The 17,964-nt window shown below is 44.2% G+C and overlaps 1 protein-coding gene across 1 annotated transcript in view; it reads left to right on the forward strand.

Annotated features, from left to right (window-relative positions):
- Positions 1–3,665: 3,665 nt before the first annotated feature.
- The window catches only part of EDAR (ectodysplasin A receptor), a 49,394-nt gene continuing 35,095 nt past the window's right edge, over positions 3,666–17,964 (forward strand). Inside the window, exons 1-4 of the mRNA XM_006883822.1 lie at positions 3,666–3,717; positions 5,624–5,746; positions 6,772–6,953; positions 15,609–15,694. Of these exons, the coding sequence (XP_006883884.1) occupies positions 3,667–3,717; positions 5,624–5,746; positions 6,772–6,953; positions 15,609–15,694 (442 nt within the window). The 5' untranslated portion in view covers position 3,666. The remainder of the gene's footprint in view (positions 3,718–5,623; positions 5,747–6,771; positions 6,954–15,608; positions 15,695–17,964) is intronic.

The following is a 17,964-nucleotide window of genomic DNA, read 5'->3' on the forward strand; positions in this document are numbered from 1 at the left end:
AGGCTCCCAAAATAAGCTTCCAAGAAGAAGTCTCTCTCTCTCTCTCTCTCTCTCTCTCTCCAACTGTGACTTGGGAATGATGGTTGAGGTGGTAGGGCGAGGGCTGTACTGAAGAGGGGATTTGGGATGATTTCTTAGCAAATCCTCCAAGTGAAAACAAACAAGAGGCCATGACTGAGAACAAATCCTGCCCCACCAGCTCCAGAGCACACTGGGCCTCCTGCTCAGAAGCCACCTGTGGCTTCTGAGCTTGCCGTTATGTTTACAAGTATTTTTGTTTACAAGTCAGGTTTCAGAACCAGAACCCAATCTAGACAACCACATTCTTGTCCCCTGTCTGACCCCACTGCTCTGCATGGGGAATTGGGATAACAATGGGAGTAATAATGATACAAATAAACGCAAAACCGCAGACTTTTTGTTTTGCTTTATATATTTGTTTGTTTTTCTCTTCTGTCTCTTTGGGCCTACCTGGGAACATTTTTTATGAGCCTCTCATCAAATGCTTCTGGTTGACTCAAAGGTGAGGCTGACCCAGCCCTTCTTGGTATTCATGGGGAAGCCCTTCAGTGCTCAACTATAACTAGAAACCATTAATATTTTCCTTGGAAATGTTCCAAGCACAGGCTCTCTTGAGGAGACCCTCTGGCCCCACGGGTAGACTCAATAAAAACCCACCTCTGCTAACCCCATTAACTTGAGGCTAAGGCCAAGGACTGGGAGCCCAGGGAAAGGGTCCTAGGCTTTCTTCCTACCTTTGCTTCCACCTCCCCCTCCCTCTCAGTGAGGCTTCTGCTTGGGCACCTCTGCCTCCCCGCATGCCTGCCCCAGCTTGCCCCTTTGCTAGAAGGAAAACACCCAGCGAGTTCACAGCTGGGGTGCTGGGAGCTTTCATCTTGCCTGATACCACTTAGTGTTTCTCAGTGGTAAACGTCAGCATTAATGTAGCCCTGAATTGTAAGGCTGTATGCTAGAAAATGGGAAAAGGTGGTGCTTGCATCTCACCAAGAGATGAATAAATGTAGCCCTTCACCAAATGTCACCTGGTGTCATTCACCAAATGAGTGAATAACGGGGCCAAACAGCACCAGCCTGGGTTAAGATCCGGGCCCCCAGGGTGCTCCTGCGTTTCCCAATCTCTTTAAATGCAATCTCCTCCAAGATCATCCCTCCCTCGGGATGTCTTTCCTAAACATCTGGACTCCCCCACCCACTCAATCATCCCCCAAATCTGCTCTTACAACTTTCAAGGAGGCATCTTATCTCACTAAAGTGAAAATGTATTTCCTTTTTTTCTTGTTTATGAAATTAATATGCACTTATTCTAAATCATTCCGATAATATGGAGTAGCAGAAAATAGAAAGTGAATATTTTCCATATTCCTCCTTCAGGTCCCTCCCTACTTCACTCACTGCCAGCTAATTTGTGTTGGAAGTCTAGCGGATGCCATTCCAGACCCGCTTCTTGGCACCGACAAACACAGAGCCACTCTGTGTATGACTCAGTACACTGCTTGCTTCTTCACCCAGCCACGGAGGGCAGGCGTCTTCATTTTCGAAGAGGCCCCTGCGTGGTATTCCACAATGCCGATGTTCCGTTGATTTTCTGTTTGATGGGGTTTTGCTTGCTGCCATTGTAAATAAGCATGTTATCTTCAGGCTTCTGAATTTTGTCAAACCTCTTCTTACGGAAAGCAGGGGTGCTTGCTACTTCACAGTGAGAAGCAAGAGCACGTGGCCCTGGGAGAACTAGACTTGTGTGTACTTGGGGGAAACGCGCAAAAGCTGAGAGCCATTGAGACTTGAAGCTCTTTGGTCAGTCTCTTACTTCTCTCTCTCTACAGAGCTCTGGAATGTCCCCAGTGAGCAGTCTCCCCTCTTGTGATTTATAACCTCTGAAAATCCGCTGGAGGGTCAGCTCTGAGTTGGTTTTGATATAACAGCAATCTCTCTCTACATATTTATGTATTATGGGCTTCTCCCAAATACGTATTCTCTCAAAAAAAAAACCAAAAAAACAAAACTTATCTGAACAAGACTGTAAGTCTTGAGAGACTCAGAAAAAAAATAAGAGTTTTTCTACCCTCAGAGTTTCATCTTCCACCCAGCTTCCTACCTTCTCTACTCAGAGGTGTCCCTACTCCCAGCTTCCATCTGTTTGCCCACTCCTGACTTTACCATCCTTCCCTCTTTCTTCAGTTGAACATTTTCATTTCTAACAAATGATCTTTGGACTGCTTCTCTCCCTCATACCTTTAGGATGTTATCTGGCCAAGCTTTAGCTCCTGGGGTGGAGGAGTAGGGACGGGGGAAAAAGAAGGGCTAACCTGTTCAACACAGTCTCCTACTTTAAGCTTCCCTTTGTAGTATTTTGTGGGTGCTCTTGGGAGTTTTTGGTTTTCATAACCAACAGTGCCTCACTAAGGACAAGAGGATTCAGAGTTAAAGATCTTGGACTTTTTTTCACGGCTCATTGGACTTTCTGGGCAGTGTTAGTGTTTGCTTCTGAGAGACTCCATACAAAATCTACATTTAGAAGACAGCAGGCAAGTGAGCAGCGATGCAGGGTGCAGCTGGGGATTCTAAGCACCCATCTGACCATGTTCTCTCTCTCTGGACAGCCAGGATACTACCCTCACTCCCAAGGGGATAGGTAAGGACATTGTTCTTTAGAAACACAAGTCTCCCATTCCCAAAGTAACTCCTCCTCCTTCACATTAGAGGTAGTCAGGGAGTGTAGCGTTTAGTAGGGAGCATCAGAAATTGAGGCTAGAGTTAGCTTTGTTCATCCAGCAGCTGTGTGACCTTAGGCAGGTCACTTAGCTTCTCTGGATTCCATTGTCTCACTTGAGACATTAAGCAGCTGGATCACAACATTTTCTTTATTACTTTGATAGAGAAGAGTTCCTAGTTGAAAAAATTATGCAGGAGCCAAAGGAATAAGGAGGTGAATAGAAGCCTTGATCAGACTCATGCTTGTCAGGATCTCCCAGAGTCCTCTTGCACTGGAACCTCTTTTATACAAGAAACCCATAGATCAGGATAAGCCTAAATAGCACGCTTGGTACTTAAAGCTTATGTAAAGCCTGGCTTCTTCAAAGCTCTTTGCACACATGAAATAATTAGTCATTAACCCCAGGGCTTAACAATAGGCCCTTCAATGCACTCCAGGGACCTCCTCTTAGGCTCTTACCCAGGAATGGGTGTGATGTTGGGTGAGGGCCATGGAGTCAGCCTAAGGTGCGTGGGACCTGAATTCATCCTAAAATCTGCCTTTTCTTTCAGGCTGTATTTGTTTCCCTGCTCTGTAGGATAAAGGTACATAAAATCCAGGAGATCAGTCCTATGAGGGACCCGCCTTGTCCTTGAAGGCAGCTGGACCCAAGGCTTTGGAGAGGGGGATGTGCAGGAGTGGTGTTCATCCGTCTCCTAATGCGAGAAGCAGGACTGGGCATGGATCTCAGGGCGTGGTGCTGATTCCTGGAAGAGCAGGGCTCTGCCGTGTGCTTTTAGAGGAGGGGAAGGTGATGCTGAAGGCCACCCCACATGGAGCACACATGATCTAGAGGAGAGGCAGGTGTGGGCCACAAGGGCAGCCTGCAGTCCCTCCTGGTGCCTCCCTGGTGCTGATGAAGTGTGTCTTTGCAGGTGAATCACCAGGAAAGGATGGCCCACGTAGGGGACGGTAAACGGACCCAATGGCTCCCTGTCCTGGTGGTAAGTGTATCAGAACACACACCAAACCCACCACATCAGCTTTGTAAACTCGATGAGCCGTCTTCAGCTGTGGAGAAGGAGGGGCCTCTTGACTGAAATGGTGGCAAAGCACTTGGACTTCTGTGCCCTGCTATTTAGCTGCTTGTCTGTAGAGCAATTCCTTTGTCTTCTGAACCTTGATTTACACCACTGTAAAATGAGAACAGTAGTAACAAGAGCATCTTTCTCACAGGGTTTTTGTGAGGCTTAAATGAAAGAATGCCTATAAAGCACTGAACACAGTCCCAAACCCAAATTAAAATATATTTAAATTGTTGTTATTGTTGTTCTGTTGCACTGAATTAGAACCAACTCACAGCTGGCCCTGCAGCAGAACCTGCCCATCTTTCTGGAGCAGCTGGTGGATTCAAACAGCATGCCTTTGGGTTGGCAGTGCAACTCCTTACCAGCTCCCAATTAAATGGTAGCTATTTTTATTATACAGTCAAGGAGTGAAACATCACTAAATCCTCATTTGTGTTGAGTTACACACAGTTCAATGAGTTTAGGGGATTCCCCCCCCTTTTTATAAAAAAATCACATTTACCAATCAGAGTTTTTTTCATTTAGTAACTCAATGAATTTTTTATGAGCATCAAGCCGTTTGTGGGACACATAGTTGAAAAGGACCCATTTCTGGTCCTTACCAGGCTCTCTTCCTGATAAAGAGGTTAAGACAGCAGCACACCGCTTAAATGCCTGCAGACTTGGAAGGAATCACTCTGGCTTAGGGGATCTTGGAGGGAGAGAATAATTTGTAGAGAATGTAAGATGAGTAGATACCACTCTCAGCCTTTTGGCTAAGATCAAGTATAGAAAGATAAGTGGACGGCTTTAGTGAACTGGAATGATTCTCTCTCCGTCTAAGAGGCTTGAAGTTCTGATTCAGAGCACCGGCTCTAGGGGACGCTTTCTTTCTGGATGACACTGGAAGAAGGTCATGGGTTCACACCAGCTTGGTCCCTAAATTCCTTAGTGATTTTCACATGGCATCTGTATTTCTCCAGTTGTCTTTCCTTGCTTCTGGATCTCATCTGCTCTTTCTTTTAATCTCAAAAGTTATTTACTTAAAAATCTTGGACTTCTATAGTCTCATTAACCTAACAGAAAAGCCCTATTCCCAAATGGGATTGTATCCACCTGTATATTTGTGGGAAGGTATGCTACAATGAGGGAGATCTGGTGGCCTAGTGGGTGAGGAGCTTAAAAGAGACACCGGCCACAGAAAGAGGGTCATTTGTGAGATGGATGTATGGCAGGTGCCTCTGGAAACCCAAAGGCAGGTAGTCTGAATCCACCAGCTGGCCTTTGGGAAAAAGACAGGCAATCTCCTTCCATGCAATTTCTAGATTCGGGAAACTTGCTGGAAGGTCAGCTAAGAGTCTCTTCCAACTCAACAACAGGGTACAATTAAATCCCTAACTTGGGTGGAGAGGAGATGGAAGCAGACCTTGAAGATGGGGTGGAGTTCCTGACAGCAAGAATGCCATTTGGGTCGGGTAGATGCATGAGAGACGCTCAATGGTGGAAAGCAGAGGTTGATGATGCTCCCCTTACTTCCTAAATAAAAACTACTGTAGGCTAAGCCCCAAACACTAACCTTACCAAGCAGGAGTGGAGTTCTCCAGACTCCTATGAACAGTCTCGAAGTTCACTAGCCTCTGGCCTTGAGGGAATGTTTTATAGTGTCAGTGAGGTGAGTTGTTGTCTGTGGTCATCAAGTTTGGCTCCCACTCATAGAGACCCCATGTACAACAGACTAGAACCGCCCAGCTCTGTGCCAACCTCACAATCTCTGCCGTGCTGAAATCCACTGTTGTCGTAGCTGTGTCAACCCATCTCACAGATGACCCTCTTTCTCCGGCAGGTGTCTCTGATGTACTCGGCCAGAGCAGAATACTCCAACTGTGGGGAGAATGAGTACTACAATCAGACCACCGGGCTGTGCCAGGAGTGTCCGCAGTGCGGGCCAGGGGAGGAGCCCTACATGGTAAGAACCCCACTGAGCCCAGCCAAACAGGCCACGGGACAACTCCTGGGCTTGAGTGAACCTAAGTAGCAAGGTGGAGGGAGATGCTTTCTTCTGAGTGCAACATCATCCTCAGTTTACCTTGTCCTGTGTATGCTCACCAAGCCAAAGGAAACTGGTCCTCTACAGCCATTAGACGTGGATCTGAGCTGCTACGAGCACAGGAACAGAGGGAAGCAGCGGAGCTTAGTAAATAAATCTCTGGGTTATTTGAGATCTTTTTAGAGGACAATTGCTTCTTAACTTGATTAGCTGTATTTCAGATCATGTGAATAAGAACATAACTGAAATGTCCTCTAAGAATAGAATATTTTATTCCGGAGTTTGTATCTCTCATCTCCTTTGGGGAAGACTAAGCATATATGCCGTATTACTCAACTCAAATTTTCTGTAATCCAGTCAGTTCCAGGTCATTGATAGCATCCCTCCATCAGGTTCCCAAAGCTGTAATCGTAATAGGAGGAGACTGTCCATGTTTCTCCTTCAGGGCCACTGATGGAACCACCAGAGATGTGCAGCCAGCCTTCAGGTCCGCGGGGTCACGTGCTGTGGACTGAGGTATCAGAGCTCCCTTCTGTTGTCTTAAGAACTAAGAAAAGTTTCCATGATTTCACAATTTGGAGTTCTTTCAGATAGCTAAGGGAGTTACTGGATGGCACAAATTGTTAACATTTGCAACTGCTCATCAGAAGGTTAGAGGTTTAAACTCTCCCAGAGGTGCCTTAAAGGAAAGACCTGGTGATGTAGTCCTGAAAAAAATCAACCATTAAAAGCTGGGCTTCAAAGTTGGTTTATTCCAGTTTACCCTTGAGGATTTGCAGTTCAGTACCCCAGAATCATAATGAATCTGAATCTGCATATAAGCAAGATGCCTGGGAGCTTTTGGATATAGACTGTGTACCTTGGCCTGGGAGCCACATGCCTGAATTGCTGAGGATTATGTAACTACAGTCACATGCATCCTTGTGTCCTTTGCTTCCTCTTAGTCCTGTGGCTACGGCACTAAAGATGAAGATTATGACTGTGTCCCGTGCCCAGCCGAGAAGTTTTCCAAAGGAGGCTACCAGATATGCAGGCGCCACAAAGACTGTGAGGGCTTCTTCCGGGCCACCGTGCTGACGCCGGGGGACACGGAGAATGACGCTGAGTGTGGGCCTTGTCTCCCTGGGTAAGCACAGGATACTGCTTTGCTGCAGAGAGCTTTGAAGGGCATTTTATGAGGCTCCTGGGGAACCCAGCCTCTTGGGCACCTGCAGGCCTGCCATGTGGTATAACTCCAGGCATTTATGGGGCTCTGAAGGCTTAGTGGGTAAGGAATTGCACTGCCGACCCAAAGATAATCAGTTCAAATCCACCAGCTGTTCTGTGGGGGGAAAGATGGGCAGTTTCCTCCCATTTGATTTACAGCCTCTGACAACCCACTAGAAGGTCAACTATGAGTCAGTGACACTTTGACAGCAATGAGTTTGAGTTTTGAGGGAAAGCTCAACAGAGAGGGATTCACACCGCCAGAGTCATGGGTTCGAGGATGCCTTAATCCTGTCACCAAGGAGTAGGACAGGCAACGCATCCAAATGCCCTTATCCCATAAAAGGACATTAATGATAGTAACTTATCACCACCCAAACAAACAAATTCTTTAAAAACTTGAAAGAACACATGCCTTGGAGGAAAAAGAACACTACATTGCCATCAAGTCAGAACCAACTCAGAACTAATCCTCCACTGGGTTTCTAAGGCTGTACATTGGCCAGGAAGAGTTAGCTCATTTTTTCCCTGGAGGAACTGTTGCAGCTTTGATCCGCAGCGTAACCCCTTTCAGACTAGGGCAGCAGAACTAAAACAAAAATAAAGGAAAAGCACAAAAAAAGATAAAACTCAAATTCTGGACAAAAATTACTTTTAGTATTGTTGTTATTCTGGAAGAACCAAGGGGGGAAATCTAGTAATACGAATTTCGAGCCATAAAATGCCAGTAATTCCACGTCAGTTCTGTTCTGTATCAATAAGTGAAAATTCAGGCTTGAAACCTGAAAGACACCCATGACAGCTAAGCCATGACAGCTAAGCCATGACTCTCGTTGCCATTGCTACCCGCCTCTAGTGGCCACAACGCATAATGCTTGCCAAAGGCTACAGCTAGAAATGGAAGTCAAAAATAGCTGGGGAGGGTGGAGAGCCGGCAGAGTCTTGAAGAGCGTATTACACTTTACAGTGTACTTATGCAAATGCTATATCACTAGATAAAATTGAGGGTAGGAAGAAAATATAGGAACATTGGGTATTATTAGCTCAAGAGAACTGAAACCAAGGAACCAGGAGTGAAATTGGTACCATATCTATGGGAGGTAATAAGAACTTCAGCAAAGGTGGAGGCATTGGAAGTTGAAGAGAGTGGAAGAATTTAAGAGCTAGTTGGAGGATGACTCTGACTGAAGTTACAGATTGGATGAAGTGGGAGGGGGCATGCTAGTGGTACAACAATTAAACACTCACAGCTAATTGAAAGGTTGACAGTTCAAAACCATCAACCTCTCCGTTGAGGCTGAGGGGGCGGTGATATAGCAGTCTGTTTGCATGATGATACCAGCTTCGGAAGCCCTGTGGGATTGTACCACTCTGGCCTACAGACTTGCTATGATTTGAAATCAAATCAGAACAGCAAATCTTAATGAGTGTGAAATCCAGGCAAAGTATCTAACACAGAGAGAGATAAAGCATGAAACTCAAGGTAGAGATCCAGGGGAAGTTAAGGAGGTGGCGGTCATCTAGGCATTGATTATAATGGAGACCAGTGGTGCAGATAGACTCGCTCAATGAGGCAGCTTTGTAGAATACAGAGAGTGGTGAGTAGAAAATGGTGCTCCTTGATCATATTCCAGTTCCTAGTTCATCCCCTATTCAGACTCATCAATGGATCACATCAGTATTCTGTGACATTCAGCTTTGTTATAGCTCTGGATGATTAAAAATGTACAGTGGATATGTGCATTGAGTAGCCTACTTCATTTTTATGTGGATCCACAGAGAATTTCTCATCAGAAAGGACAAAGCTATGATTTGAAATTAACTTAACAGCAAAAAGTTTTATGAGTGTGAAATCCAGTCAAGGTATCTAACCCATAGAGAGATAAAGCATGAAACTCAAGTTAGAGATATTGATTTGATTCCAACAAATTGTGACGCCATGAGTTGAGGGTAATATTGTCGCCTGTGGGGTTTTCAGGGACTGATTTTTCAGATGTAGATCATTGGGCTTTTCTTCTGAGGCACTTCTGGATGAGCCCCACCCTCCAACTTCTCTGTTAGCAGCTGAACACCATTGCATCATTCAGGGGCCCTGGGAAAATAAGACCTAGGATTAATTCAGCAAATCCTCCTGCAACGTCGAAAGCTTTTCTGGCCATCAGAAAAGCTAGTTCTATAAAAACACAGGTGATGTGTTGACCCTAAAGCATCTACTCAGAAGTGTCTACATACTAAACTCACTCAACCTCAGCAATGTAGTTGTGGCTAGCTCTCTTTCTCTAGAAGATATCAAATATAAGTGAATGACCTCTGTCAGCAATGCTGTAACATTGGTTGGAAAGCCAGCACATTGGAAAGGCTCTTTCCACCTCTAAAACCCTAATTATGTCCCCCTCCCCTTTCTGTGAGAACAGCAACCGGCTCAGCCTGCTCTTTATCTTCACAACTCGGACCAGACAACACAAGGCCCAAAACATCCAGTATCTGCAGGAAAAGTCGTGTGCCGGGAGGCACATCTCTACATGCATCTCAGTGCGTCCATGCTGCTCCACGGACGGGAATACTCACTAAGGATCCATGTGTCAATAAATGACTTTCAAAAATTACTCCTACGTGGGCAGTCTCTTCCTGTGCAATTCACTACCTCTGACAACCCGCTGAAGGGTCAGCTGTGCGGTGGTTCTGACTCCATGACAAACAGCAACAAGAAGCAGCCCAAGGTCACAAGAATAAAAGGCAAACTTTTTTACCTCCTGTTGCCCAACTTTGCTTACTGGCTAATGCAACCCACTTGGGTGAACTTCCTTTCAATGCTTTATCAGGGGAGCACCCTGAAGGCGTCCTGCTTCCGATTACATGCTCTGGGTTTGGAGAACAAAATGCCTCTCTCATGCTGTGTCACAGAAGAGGATTACAAGGAATTTTGGCAAGTTGGCATTATTAGCTCAGTGAAAGGCTGTTTTCTTTCCTGAATCCGTGCGGTTATCAGGCTGCGGATACAGACTACCTTGTATTTGTCTTTGTAACGCCTTGAGTTTGGTTTCTTTGGCCGTCTCTCCACCTTTGTGGTTTGGCAGGCACCCTTGCCTTATTCTCTGCAGGCCGCGCTGTGTATCAGTATGTGGCTGAGACACCTCTCTGAACAATGAGCAGTACGTGGGGGCTTTCCTGTTGAGAAAGGGCTGCGTGGGAGGACCAGGGAACAAAAACATGAGAGGAGGAAGACAGACGAGGCTTGATTTCATAACCTCCTCCAGGGCATCAGCTTCCCCATTGGAGAAGCTTCTGCTGGCTGGGTGCCCTGCCCAGTCCCTTCAAATAAGAGGCTTACTGGGATGGCTGAGGAGGTGGGGAGGAGAACAACAGTGGTTGGTTTTACATGTCAACATTTTATTTTAGAGGAAAAAGTGAGCATCTGATGGTGTCAATGAAAAGCACATTTTCAACAGACTTAGTGTAGAACCCCTAGGGGGTGGGTTCTTGGGGTAAAAACCCTGTACCTATTGACTTCTCACGAAGGGAGCTCTCATGGCCTAGTGGGTAAGGAGTTGCACTGCCAACTTTGAAACAGAAGTTCAAATCCTCCAGCTGCTCTGTGGAAGAAAGATGGACAATTTCCTTCAGGGCAATTTACAACCTCTGAAAACCCACTAAAGGGTCTGCTATGGTTCAGTTCCAACTTCATGGAGATAAGAGAGAGTGCAGCCACTTGTCTATTTAGAGCTCTGACAGGATTAAAAAAAAAAATATATATATATATATGCATTATCTAGATGAATGCAATCTGGTACCTTTACATGAAGAAAAGTCAAACTGAGATCCCTCACAAGGCCTATGTGGGTGCACAAAATGTGATAGCCCTAGAAATTAGTCAGATGTTGAGGACATGAGTAGCCACCCATTTCTAAAGCCAAAATTGTTTGCACCCACCACCATTGTAGCTTAGATGTGCATCTAAGACAGCGCTGCCTCGACACAACCAGAAAACAGGATGGTCATGGCTGTAGCTTTGTGTTTAAAGAAACGAAAGGTGTACAATATGCCCCTCAGGGACTCTTCACATCCATATGGGAGAAAACTCGATGTCATTCTTTTATTTATCCAGCCATTGACTACTGACCAAGACCCTTCCTTCCTTAGCACTCTTATTCTGTTAGTTGCCATCAAGTCAATTCAAGCTCATGGTGATCCTGTCGGTGCAGAATACAAGCATTACCTGACTTATAGCACATCCCACTTACCGTGAACTGCACCTACAGCCATCCCATTGTTTATTTGTTTTAAATAGTAAGTAATAGATGCTGTGTAAAGTGTTGCAGCACGTAATTTGCTTATGTTACCATTATCTTCAAGCTTATATGTAAAATTTTGCACTCTTCCCCCAAAAATAAAGATTAGATTTATAAAGATAGTGATAATACAAGAAAATAATCATGAAAGATCACTCATTTCTGTTGAATCAGAAGCAACTCATAGCTGACCCTCCATTGGGTGTCTGAGGCTATAAATTGTACAAGAGGAGACGTCTATCCTTATTCCAGATGAAACTAGAGGGGAAAACAGTGTTCAGCTTAAATCAGAACCAATGTACGATGTACAGTGAGGTCATTGGAGGGAAAATATATATATACGTAAATGTGATATTGCAAATCTGAAAAAAATTTCCTTGAATTCTCAGCAAGATACTGTTAAGGAATATGCTATTCATTTTTCTTCTCAGCCAACATTTATAAAACACCAGTTGAAAATCAGTTTGTGTCCTCAGAGATGAGTGTGGAAAATATGAGTGAAAGGTAGAGTCTGCTTTCAAAAAACCCAACCTTCCAGGGAGAGAATGTAAACCAGAAGTTTTAGGAACTCATGACATAAGAAGATGTACAATGATGACATGATAATAGGACGGATGTCTGAAGGATGAAGGGTTCGCCCTCCCAGCAGAAGGAACTGTGTGTGCACACTCATGTTTGTAAGATAGCCTGATCCGTTGTGGATGTCAAGTCCCCAGACTCAACAAATCAATCACAAAACTTTATAAATTGTCTGATGGGATAATCCTGGGATGAAGACTAACTATGGTGTCCTTGGAAACCTTGAAAATTTCTTGACATCCAGACCTCTCCCTGCTCCCTAATTGGACTAGGTTCCCAAAGTCTATCTCAAGCAGGTTATTGTTATTGTTAGATGCCTTCAGGTCAAATATGACTGACTCATAGCAACCCTGTGAACAACAAAACTATACTCTGTCCTATCCTGTACCATTGCTGCAATCACTGTGCCTGGCCATTTCATTGGCAGTCTTTCTACCTTTCACTGACCCTCCATATTTCCATGATATCCCTTTCTGAAGATTATACACTTTTAGCAACATGTTCAAAGTATGAGCTTTGTCATCTTTGCCTCCAAGGAGCACTTTCTCCAAGACATATCTGTTTGTTCTTGAGACAAATCATGGAATAATCCCTCCTCTTCTCTAGCACCACGACTCAAAGGCATCAATTCTTCTTCTGCCATCCTTGTTCATTGTCCAGCTCTCAGATGCATAACAGATGATTGAAAAGACTATGACCTGAACCAGCCACACCTCTTCATGTTAACATCATTGCTCTCATATATTTCAAAGAAATCCCTGCTAGCTGACCTTCCTAATGCAATACATCTCTTCATCTCCTGCCTGATAGTGCCAAGGACAGTGATTGTTGGTCCACGCAAGATTAAAACATTGACAGCTTCAATCCTTTCTCCATCTATCATCATGGTGCCTATCAAAGGTCCCACGGTGAGGATCTTTGTCTTCTTGATATAGAGATGTAATCCATACCAAAGGCCGTGGTCCTTGATCTTCTGCAGCAAGCGGTTCAAGTCCTCTGCACTTTCAACAAGCAAGATTGTGTTCAAATTGAAAATGAAGAAACTTAAACTAGCCCACAGGAACCAAAACATGATCTTAAGTACAAACAGGTATCTTATTACAAAGTTGAGTTGCGACAAACTGCACTTAAGACTGTTTTATGGGATTGATTTCCCCCCTCTTTTTCCTCCGTCTTATTATTAATAATATATACTACATGCAGTGTTGTACCACGTGATTTGCTAATGTTATCTTTACATTTATATGCAGTCCTTCTAACCCCCAAAGACAAATAAAGATAAGATTTATAAAGATATTGATAATTAAAAGCAATAGCAATGCAAAAAAGAAGAGATGCTCAGTTTGCATCAGAACCAACTTAAAACATCAAAATATAACAGAACTGCAAATCCAGGACTGCATATAGAACCACTCCATAGGACTTCCTAGATTGCGATCTTTAGGAAGTCAGTTGCTAGGCTTGTCTTCCAAAGCAACTCTGGATGGTTTTGAGCCATCAACCTTTTGGCCCGTAGTCAAGCATTTAACCATTTGTGCCACTCAGAAACTCATTCCTCAGTATGGTTTTTGTTAGGTGCTGTGACTCACAGCGATCCCATGAACAATACCTCAAAACCTTGCCCTGGCCTGTGCCATCTGCAGGATCTCTGGCACACTCAAGTTCATTGTTGCAGTCATTCTGTCAACCTAACTCCTTGAGGATCTTCCTCTCTTTTGTTTACTCTCTACTTTTGCCAGCATGATATCTTTTTCCAAGGCTTTGTCCCTCCTGACAAGATGCCCAAAGTATGTGAGACAAAGTTTCACCCTCCTTGCTTGTAAGGAGCACCCTGGTTGCACTTCTGCAAGAGAGATTTGCTCTTCTGGCAGCCCTTGGGAAGGCTAATCCTCAATTCTAGGCACTAGAAATCTAGTTATGTACAAGTCTTGTCTATGAGGACCTCACAATGAAAGGAGAACAGAAAATTAGAATACATAAGATAGAGTGCAGTGAAGACGGAAGTAGAGAGGAGTGGCTCAGGCATGAAATATGACCCATAACTGATGACATCTGATCTGGATATGAAAAGCCCCCACATGGGCATTGACCTGGCCTATTTACATATGAATTTCTGCTGGGACAGCAGATCTACCACTTGACATAATATTGCTTCCTTTTCTACAAGCAAATAAATGACTTCTGGATAGATTTGATAGGATCTTTGTCCAGAAGGCCTAACTACAAAACTAGCTGTTTTGGCTTCTCTGAGGGGTGTTTTGAGATTGGTTAATTAATGTTTACAAGATACACAGGGATCTGAGGATAAAGAGGCTTTGAGGAAGAGCAGGCATGTACTATTATACATGCTAATGTGTGACATCATACACTAGTAATGATTCAAACTCTTAAAGGCTGGAGGCCAGGAATACCCCCTTTGCCCCCCACCCAAGCACTGCAACTCAAACTACTGGTGACTCTCTGCTATGGGTCAGGTGACTGGGTTGTACATGACCAGTAAAAAAGAGATTGAAAAACAAGCACAGGGGGAAACACAATAGCAGAGAGAGATTCTGTATGCCCCCCCACCTCATTTCTTGAATTTTAATAAAGGAAAATGTTGGCACCAACTCTCTTTATTTGATTGATTTTTCTCTGTGTGATAAATGGCATTTGTGACCACTGTGGAATGCCTGTTTGTGGAGAGCTGACACAAGCCAAGATAAGCACCCAAGTCTGAATCAGAAAGGAGCCCATGTTGTGAACTGAAGAGAGAGGACAGAGACGGCAGCAAAGACTCGGAATCACAGTCAGGATGTGGGGCTCACAGAGAACACAGACTCACAGAGACAAGTAAGTCATTCTGAGAGGTGAAACCTGGGCCCTTGAGCTGGCCTGTTGACCTCAGGAGACTTGAAAGACAGAATAGAGAGAGCGTCATTCCAGGGTAAAGAAATTCAACATTTTTCAACTGAGAATAATTTATCCTTTTCTCTAAGCATTAGTTGGTCCCCAATCTGAGCTCCAACAGTTGTATAGGTGTCTCTGGTCAAGTACTTCCTGAGGAGAAAGGACGTAGATTTCCATTACAAATTTGTAGTATTTCAGGCCATGTGTAAAGCTGTCTGCACTGACCTCTGTGACTATTACGGCTGTCTTTCTACAGCAGCCTCACTGCCATGGCCTTTGGTCAGTAAACGTTCCAGTGGGTGGGAGTTCTGAGTGTTCCAGGGACACACGGACACACTGACAACACGCCTGGCTCAGAGTGCTTACTAGGGTCTTTCTCCTCCAAGGGAATGTGTGTCCCTGCTTGGCGAATCTCCCAGAGAACTGAACAGAGCCTGTGCCTGGTGGACACTCAGAGGCGGATGATATTGATGAAGATGATTATGAAAGCTACAGACTAAACAAATCTCAGTGGAGGGAACCAAAAGATGGAGGAGATTAAACAGAAAGGCTCAAATTGATCTGATATTAGAAAAAGAAAATACCATTTCAAGACAAGTTGAAAGCCCATATGAAAACTCTGTGGTCCAACGGGCTCCCGGCTTGGCAGGTCTCCCAACCTCACCGTGTGTGTTTCATGTCTGACTACATGCTTTGATGGTAGGACATGCCAAATGGTCCTGATGTTATCTCGGTCAGTAAATAGGGCCTCTTCAGTTGCCTGTGGTGGTACCCTGCTCACCTGTGCTCTGTTCTGTCTTGTCTTGTCCTCCTTGTAGCTACTACATGTTGGAAAATAGACCCAGGAACATCTATGGTATGGTCTGCTACTCCTGCCTCCTGGCCCCTCCCAACACCAAGGAATGTGAGTGCTCCAAGTCCTTGCACGGGAACAGTATTTGTTGAACATTGATATCTTTGTGTAAAGAGCTGTAGAAGGAAGCCACTATTAATGCCTGGATAAGAGTAATTACAGTGAAGGCAGATATCGTCCTGTTCCATAAATAAAAATGGCTTAATCAATTAGCAGGTCTGGGAAGGAAGATTTGCAGAGATAGGAACTGAGGGTCTAGTCCAGTTCAACCGCCATTCGCTCCTTCCCAGATTACATAAGTGGCTAATCCTGATAAAAGATTTAAAGCCAAGCTTGAATAAGTTATTTAATTTTTATGTGTTTCAGGCTTTTAATCTGTAATGTGAGTATAGTAAGATATGACTTAGCTATCTCATGAGATTATTAGAAAAACCAGATGCCAAGGTAATTTACAAAGAACCATAAAACGCTTGGCCATGGTAAGTTCTCCTACGCACTTTTTTTTAAGTAAATGAAAAAGAGGGAAATAAATTAATGTATTTCCCATTTAATGAAATAGATGCCACAAACCACATGTTTGTTTAATTTTTTAAAAATAAAATTACTCTCACAGGGTTCTAAATTCCATCATGCCCTAGTTTTTTCATGTTTTCCTTTTTGGTTTGTTTCCCTGGGAATCTGTTTAAGAAATAGGACCTAGTCCCTGTGCATCAGAAATTGTACTGTGTGGCTGCTTGGATTTGAGGCCTAGAGAGATACTGAGAAGGTAGACTAGATGGGAAACTGGGTATGTGGCCAGAGGAGAGGGCAGACTGGAGGACTGTGGGGTTTTAAAAAAAAAAAAATCTTTATTTTATGCTGGTTTACTTACAAAGTTCGTACGCATTGTTTTTCACATTGTATCTTTCCCATTTCCTTTACCCACCCCTCCCTCCACCTATCAAATTGGGGGGCCCTATGATTAGTCTCCCCTTGCCCCTGTCCATCCTCACCTCTCTGCTCCCCCCTCCCCAGATCCACATACATGTTCTACAATAATGATTTTTATACACTATTTGTCCTTATGGGATTAAGTTCACTTAGCCTCTCTTCTCATTGGAGAGCATAATGCTGTCCAATCACTTGGGGGTATTTGCTGACTGTTCAAATTCACTCCCGTTCAGAGGTAGAGAGGAGCTGACACTAAGACTTTACCTTTCCCTAAGACTCACCTAGTTGCCATGCAATCCATTGAGTCATGACAACCCCACGTGAGTCGAGTAGAACCACTCTCCACAGGGTCTTCAATGGCTCGGTGTTTGGAAGCACATCATCAGGCCTTTCTTACAAGATGCATCTGGATGGAAGGGAAATACCAGTCTTTTGGTTAGTTGCTGAGTTCTAACTTTTTGCATCACCCAGGGGACCTATAAGGGGACCCTATCCACCTCCATTAAAAAAAAAAAAGGTTCAAGAGAATGGAAAAGTGTTTGTACTTTCAGAGCAGCTGAAAGGACAGGTATTTGAGCAGGAGATGGGGAACATCAACACACACCCACACCTCCAGCTCTTCCTGCTCCACCCCCCCCCCCCGCGTGTAGGAAGGGGTTGCCCAGAGGGAGGGGCATTGCTTCCATTCCATATTGCTTGAGTAGATGGTCTTGATGGTAATGGATTTGCAGTCTTTAGAGCCAAGCTTTCTTATCCAGCCATATGTTAATTCATTCACAAATTAGAGGAGGCCTGAGGGCTCAAGGCAGACTGCCAGAATGACCTGCAGTGAAGTTGGCTGCCATTACTAATGTGTCTTCTGTTGGGAAATTTAAACCAATCACATAGAATAATGCAGAGATGGGCTCCTAATAAGTGAAGATGTCAAATGATTACTACCTAGTTAGACATGCCCTTTGCCTATAAGACAAACTCATTGGCATGATGTCAGAACCAACTCATAGCTGATGCTCCAGTGGGTTTCCGAGCCTATAACGTGCACAGGAGGAGACTGCCTATCCTGTGGAGCCGCTGGTGGATTTGAACTGCCAGAGAAGCGCAGCCTTTGGGTTAGGAGCGCAGCGCCCTGTGGCTTCATGATGACCCCATGTGTATCTGAGTAGACCTGCACTCCGCAGTGTTTTCAATGGCTACATTTTTTAGGAAGCATATCATCAGCCTCTCTTCTAAGATGCCTCTGGATGGATTTAAAACACCAGTTTTTTTTGGTTAGATGATGAATGCGTAAACTTTTGTTTGTTTGTTTTTATTATTATTTTAATTTTTTTATTTCAATGAACATCTACAGAGATTTCAGAATTCCATTCATTCATTGTTGCACTTTTCTCCCC

Source organism: Elephantulus edwardii, unplaced genomic scaffold (genome assembly GCF_000299155.1).
Source record: "Elephantulus edwardii isolate Elephantulus edwardi_28Jun2011 unplaced genomic scaffold, EleEdw1.0 scaffold00030, whole genome shotgun sequence".
In the NCBI taxonomy this organism is placed as follows: domain Eukaryota; kingdom Metazoa; phylum Chordata; class Mammalia; order Macroscelidea; family Macroscelididae; genus Elephantulus; species Elephantulus edwardii.